At 40.0% G+C, this 7,573-nt stretch overlaps 1 protein-coding gene across 1 annotated transcript in view; it reads right to left on the bottom strand.

Moving 5' to 3' along the window:
- Rad51 (RAD51 recombinase) overlaps positions 1-7,573 on the bottom strand; it is a 24,137-nt gene that overhangs the window by 11,684 nt on the left and 4,880 nt on the right. The window contains exons 3-4 of the mRNA XM_005364258.3: positions 4,981-5,118; positions 553-670 (exon numbers count right to left, since the gene is read on the bottom strand). Coding sequence (XP_005364315.1) covers positions 553-670; positions 4,981-5,118 — 256 coding nt within the window. The remainder of the gene's footprint in view (positions 1-552; positions 671-4,980; positions 5,119-7,573) is intronic.

Here is a 7,573-nt window from a genome sequence, read left to right as displayed (position 1 = left end):
AAAAAAAAAAAAAAGACAGAGCTAGTATGACTAACTAATTCCTATAATCTCAAATTTTAGTACTTGGGTAATAGGGGCAAGAAGACCAAGAATTTAAGGATATCCTTGGCTCCTGATTCAACTCCTAAAGCCACCAAAAATAAGAAAAAATATTTAAATCACTTTAAATCATTTTAAAATAATGTTAGATTTTTGGAAGGTGACAAAGAAATCTATAGGTACTCTTCACCTACCTCCTCCAGTGTCTCCATCTTTCTCAACTATAATATAATACAGCATCAGTGAGAAAGCTGGCATTCCTATAACCCACAATATGTTCAAATGAGCCCGGAACATGAGACGTCAACACAAGCCAGCAAACCAACAAACAAACCCCTAAACTAAGAAAATCTTACAAAAGCAAACCTGCAGAATCAGCCAGTCATGGCGGTGAAGAAATCTCCTGTTCACCCTTCTCTATGTCATACCCCATCTAACAGGTTCCACACCAACATTCAGGTTTGCACAGCTGTGTTTATCAGGGTTTATAAAATAGGAAAGGGATTACTATACCTTGAAGCAGTTTGTCAAGCTCTTTGGAGCCAGTAGTAATCTGTATGATTTCTGATCGCCTTTGGTGAAATTCAGTTGCAGTAGTGAATCCCATTGGAACTAATTTAGCTGCCTCAGTCTAGAACACATTAAGAAAAATTAAACCAATAATGTTTAACACAGGTAAAGAAACCAATATTTGGAAAACTTGGGACCAAAAATGCTTTGGACTGTGACTTTAGAAGACTTGGAGTATTTGGATAGACTTTACCAGCTGAAAATACACTGAATAGTCCAAAATCTGAAACTTCTTGAGTGTGAGGTTTTTGATAAAAAATTTCAGACTTCTGCACATTTCACCTCTTGTTTTTGCACTGGGGACGATCAACCCACATGTACAGTAAGACAAGTCCAGGTACAGAACAGGAAAACATTGGTGTGCTAGGATGACAGGAACGAAATGCCACAGGAGCTTAAAAAAAATTCTACATATGTGACCTATCTATTTTGTGACAAGGTAATAGGTCTGTTTTTAAAAGATTTAGTTTTATTTACTATATATACAGTGTTTTGCCTGCAGGTATGCTGCAGGCCAGAAGAGAGCACCAGACCTCATTACAGATGGTTGTGAGACACCAAGTGGTTGCTGGGAATTGAACTCAGGACCTCTGGAAGAGCGGTCAGTGCTCTTAACCTCTGAGCCGTCTCTCCAGCCCCAGTGCAGTATGTCATTATATTTTATTTCCTGTTCAGTCATCCCTTAACATTCTGCCTTGCAAAACAAGGACATATGCCATTCCAGACTTTTTTCACTTTATATTAATTCTTCATCCCTATCAGGTATACATTTTCTTTTTTGGTTTTTCGAGACAGGGTTTCTCTGTGTAGTCTTGGCTGTCTTGGAACCTACTCTATAGACCAAGCTGGCCTCAAACTCAGAGACTGACCTGCTTCTGCCTCCTGAGTGTTGGGATTAAAGGTGTTAGCCACCATTATCTGGTCTGTTCTTAATTATTTATTTTTATTTTATGTGTGTTGGTCTTTTGCCTGCCTGTATGTCTATTTGAGGTTGTCAGATCTTGGGAGTTACAGTTGTGAGTTGCCATGTAGATCCTGGGAAGTAAACCTGGGACCTCTGAAAGAGCAGTCAGTGCTCCTTTGAGCCATCTCTCCAGTCCCATTATTTTTTACATTTTATTTCTTTTAATTATTTATTTTTATTTTATTTGCATTGGTGTTTTCCCCACATGTATGACTGTGTCAGATCTTGGAGTCAGAGATAGTTGTTAGCTGCCATGTGGGTCCTAGGAATTGAATCCGGGTCTCTGGAAGAGCAGTCAGTGCTCTTAACCACTGAGCCATCTTTCCAGCCACATCACCTTTTCTAATTTTAAATACTTGATTATTTAATGTTATGGCTTAGCATACAAACATTTACAAAGCTTAATATTTATGTGACTAACCAAATAATCTAGTAATAGCAGAACAAAAATAACCAATTATTTATTTTCTAAGTATATACAAATAACATTTATACCTCACCTTAGTAACAAAAACTTACTATAGGTAGAAAAATCAGTCTTAATATAATGGGCCAATAAAACTAAACATCTAAGTGTCTAGAGAGATGGTTTGGTAGTAAAAAGCACTTGCTGCTCTTGCAGAAGACCCACATAGAGGCTCACAACTGTCCATAACTCTCATTTTAAGGGACCCAGGACCAACTTCTGGCCTTCAGGAGCACCAGGCAAGCATACATTGTACTTAAGTACATGAACGCAAATCACTCAAACATATGAAAGTAAATAAATCTTTACAATAATAACGACAACTAACTATACATTTACAGGATAAAGAGCTGGCTCAATAGTTAAGAGTACTTGCTCTTGTGGAAGACCAGGTTCAGTTTCCAGCACTCACCTGGTGACTCACAACCACCTAAAAACAGTGTCAGGGGATTATCTGCCTGCCCTCTTCTGACCTCTGCAGGAACCAAGTATGGGCATGTTGTACATACATGCAAGCAAGAAAAACACTAATATACATAAAATATACCTTTAAAAAATTAAGAAAAAAACATACATGTATATAGTATTTGAATGTTAAACATGAACTTGAGTGGGGGCAATCATACATGTGTGTATCACCATGCTTGTCTTCAATTGCCTCTATTTCCTTCTTTTGTTTTCTTCTTTCTCTCTCTCTCTCTTTTTTTTTAAGGGAGACAAGAGCTCACTATGTAGTGCTGGCTGTCCTAGAACTCACTATGTAGACCAGACTGGCTGGCCTTGAACTCTACCTGTCTCTGCCACCTGAGTACTGAGATTAAAGGCTCGGTACCACAATATCCAGCTTCAATTTCCTTTTTCCTTTTCTCTTCCAATACCTCTACATTATTTCGTAGTGTATTATAAAGGCAAAATAAGGATACGAGAGATGGGATGAGTTTGTGGCTCAGTAGTATGTATAGTGCTCACTTAGCATGCATAAGGCTCATTCCAGCGCTGCATTAAAAAGACAGGATGTACCCTGTACTCCCAGAACCAGGGAGGTAGAAACAAGACCAGCTCAAAGTTGTTTTTAGTTACCTTGAATTTGAGGCCAGCCTGAGATATCTAAACAATTAACGGCAACAAAAACCTTTAAGAAAGCATCTGATAGTGTTTGAAAGCATTAAATACTATTTTAAAACAGGGTTATTGAATTTCTACCCTATATACAGCTGAGACAGTAATAACATCAGCGTTTTTTTATTTTTATGTACTTTTGGAGCAGGATCTTGTATATTACAAGCTCCCTCTAACTCACAACTCTCCTGCCACACCCTCCTGAGTGCTGAGGTTATAGGTGTGTATCACCATACCAAGTCGTTATTTTCTATTGTTTTTTTTTTTTTAAGATAAAGTCTCCTGGGCTGGAGAGATGGCTCAGAGGTTAAAAGCATTGCTTCTCTTCCTAGAGGTCCTGAGTTCAATTCCCAGCAACCACATGGTGGCTCACAACCATCTGTAATGGGATCTGGTGCCCTCTTCTGGCCTGCAGGCATACACACAGAGAGAATATTGTATACATAATAAACAAATAAATATTTAAAAAAAAAAAAAAAAGATAAAGTCTCCTGTAGCCTAAGCTTGCCTGGAACTACATGGTCTATAATGAATCTGAACTCCAGGGAATCCTCCTGCCTCAGCCTTTCAAGTGTTCCACAATTCCCAGCTCAATAAAATCACTTGTCATTTGTTATAGTGAAAAACAAAAACAAATGGGTGTATGGAATGCGGGTGGATCTCTGTGAGTTCAAGGCCACACTGGTGGCCAGAAAAGTTCCAGGTCAGCCAATGCTACAGAGAGAAAAGAAACCATGTTTCGAAAAACCAAAAACCAACCAAACAAACAAAAATACTCTAAGCAAATGATAGGAAGATACCGTCTGTGATAAATTTAGTTATGGGGTATACACACTGGAGCTTAATACAGGACTTTGATATTCATGCAACAAAATAGCTTTGGGGCTTGAAAGTAAAACCTATTTACTATGAAAAATGTAGCAATGTCAGAAAATTGTAAAAAAACAAAACAAAACAAAAACTTGGGCTGGAGATGGCTCAGCAGGTAAGAGTACTTTCTCTTCTTGCAGAGGACTTGGTTTGGTTCCCAGAACCCACAAACGTCTGTATTTCCAGTTCTAGAGGGATCAAACATGCTCTTCTGGCTGCTTCAGACACAAAACATACATGTGGTGCATATATACATGTAAATGGATTTTTCTTTGGGGCACCAGCTCACAAAAAATGGCAGAGACTTATTAATTATGAAAGCTCAGCCAATAGCTGAGACTTATTTCTAACTAACTCTTATAACTTAATTTAACACATTTCTATTCATCTATGTGTTGCCACATGAATTGTGGATTTAGCTTTCCTTCATTTCTGTTCCCTTTCAGTCGGCTGGCGACTCCTGGCGTCTCCGTCCTTCTTCCCAGCATCCTCTGTGCCTAGAAATCTTGCCTAGCTATCAGCCATTCAGCTTTTTATTAAGCCAGTATTAATGACATATCTTCAGTGTACAAAAAGATTATCCTACAACAAGACACTTGTAGGAAAAACATACACATAAAATGAATAAAATATAAAAATGAAAGAAAATAAATGCTGGAGCCCAGATCAGTAGCAGAGCATGTACTTAAAGTATACATGAAGTCCTGGGTTCAATTCCCAGCCCAGAGACAAAAATCAAACCAAAACAATAACCAGTTCATATTCTTACTATGTGGGAATAACGACATTAATATTTTAGTGCATCTATCCCTAGTGCACATTCTGTACACACATAGAAAATACACACATTTTAATGGGGCCCTATCCCAGCTCTGGTATTTATATACTGTTAGTGCACTAATTATTCTCATTATCATGTCTGCCTTCCCCACCATCACAAAGCTAGACTCACCAGAATTTTGTCAGCTTTGGCTTCACTAATTCCCTTAATATTTATAAGTTCCTTCTTTGGTGCATAAGCAACAGCCTCCACTGTATGGAAACCAGCCTCTTCCAATTTCTTCACATCATTGGCATTTATGCCACATTGCTGTAAGAAAACAATGGATGAATTGAGGCCTCTTGTCTTAACACAGATAGTACACGCTAGAGAGGCATATGAAGATCACTAAATTATGTAAAACCTCTAAAAATCTTGTCTATATATGAATCATTAAATAACAAGCTATCACCCTTTTCATTAGTTTTGGGCTGAGGAGACAGTGAAATAGGGATATGTGGTAGCTATTACCCCAAGGAGGTTGAGACTGGTGGATTCCTGACTCACTGGGGCCAGCCAGCCTAGCCTAACCAGTAAACTCTAGACTAAAAAGTATGTGTGTGTCCCCCCCCTCCAAAAAGGGGGGTAAGATGGCTCCTGAGGAGCAATCAAGGTGACCTCTGGCTCCCATATGCACATATACTACTATACACATAAGAATTTTAAACTAGTACTATATTCATGCATGTTAAGATGAAATTGAGATTAAACTAGTAGCAAAACATGGTGGTGCACGGTTTTAATCCTAGCACATGGGAGGTAGAGGCAAGAAGATCTGAGTTCCAGGCCAGCCTGGTCTACACAGCGAGTTCCAGATAAGCCACGGCTATGCAGAGAAGCACCATCTCAAAAAACCAAAACCAAACCAAAGCAAAAAATACCTAATTGTAGGGCCCTGGCCTCCCTTATTCCTGGAGTGCTTCTCGAGGACAATTTCTGGTCAGCATGACCAAGCATTTAACCCTTATTCCTGGGACGCATTCAGTTTCTAGTCAGATGACTAGCATTCTGTTAGTTCCTATTTTTCTCCTGCCCCGCCTGGTGGTTAGCTGCAGGGCATTCATTCTATTTAAGATATGGTAATTTCCCTACCTGCCTGGGTGGGGGTCCTTGTGCTGCAGTAGGTACTTAAGGGCTTCCCCAAGGCTCGGTTGATCTCCTTTCGAATGACCCTGGTCTCTCTGTGTGTTCTTTTCAATCTCCAGGCCCTTGCCCAACTCGTGTTTGGTACAGTGGCGCATGAACTGTACCGAGGGTGTAACACCAAATTGGGTGTTACACCTAATAATTCCCAACCTTTCATACTATGACTTGAAATGACCTTTGGTATCCTGATCCTCCAAACAACTTTGAAGCAGCGTTTTCTAATGCTTTCCACATCAGGCATACAGAAATTGTTATTTCACTCAGTGCTAGAACAAACAGATAGGACTGCCCCAGAGTCAGAGGGACCTTGGCATAGCAAGGGAAGAACAATCTTGGAAGAACAATGGCTGGAAAGCTCTGCTCAACATTAGGATGGAGAAAATGGAACACTAGAGAGATGGCTCAGGAGGTAAGAGCACTGGCTGCTCAGGCAGATCTCTGTGTTTCGAGACTAGCCTAGTCTACAGTGCGAGTTCCTGAACAGGCACCAAAGCTACAGAGAAACCCTGTTTCGAAAAACCAAATAATAATAATAATAATAATAGTAATTCACAGCAACCACATGATAGTTCACAACTATCAGCAATGAGATCTGGCGCCCTCTTATGGCCGGCGGGCATACATGCAGGCAGAGCACTGTATACATAAGATATATGTATATATCACCCCCCAATAAGATATATATATATATATATCACCCCCCAATGGGGGCCTATGGGAAATAGGTACGATATCGTATATCTCAGCTACACAATGACTTTGGGACCAGCCTGGGTTCCCAGCACCTACATGATGGCTCACACTACCTGGCAACTCTTCTGACCTAAACAAATACTGGGCATTCACGTGATAGATATACATACAAGCAGGAAAACATTTATATATAGTATTTTAGGGTTATTAATGCTGTAATAAGCACAATACCAAAGTAACACAGGGAGGAAAGGGTTTATCTGGCTTACACCTCTCCATATCACTGTTCATCGCGGAAGAAAGCCAGAACAGGAACTCAAATAGCAATAGGAACCTGGAGCAAGGAACTGATCCAGAGGTCATGGAGGAGCCTGATCTACAGAGAAGCAGTGCCACAAAGTTTGAGAGAGGGTCTCATGAAGCCAAAGCCTGATAAGGAGCAAAGCACTCTGAACTCCTGAATCTTTTTTGCTCCACTAGTAGGAAGCCGGTTGTCTGTTTCCAGGTCACACAGACTCCTGAAATAACCACACAGAAACTGTATTAATTAAATCACTGCTTGGCCTATTAGCTCTAATTTCTTAGTGGCTAGCTTTTATATCTTAATTTAGCTCATTTCCATTATTTTATATTTTACCATGAGGTTTGTGGCACACAGGGAAGGTTCCAGCTTATCTATCTCTGGCTGCAGCTCCATGGCTTCTCCCTGACTCTGCCTTTCTTCCAGCATTCAGTTTAGTTCATCTATCTCCACCCCCCAGCTCTACTCTACCCTATCACAGGTTTTTTTTTGTTTGTTTTTTTTTTTTTGGTTTTTCGAGACAGGGTTTCTCTGTGGCTTTGGAGCCTGTCCTGGCACTAGCTCTGTAGACCAGGCTGGTCTCGA

Source organism: Microtus ochrogaster, assembly GCF_000317375.1.
Source record: "Microtus ochrogaster isolate Prairie Vole_2 chromosome 14 unlocalized genomic scaffold, MicOch1.0 chr14_random_1, whole genome shotgun sequence".
Lineage (NCBI taxonomy): Eukaryota > Metazoa > Chordata > Mammalia > Rodentia > Cricetidae > Microtus > Microtus ochrogaster.
The sequence above is the reverse complement of the archived record's forward strand: the minus strand, read 5'-3'. Positions and strand labels throughout refer to the sequence as shown.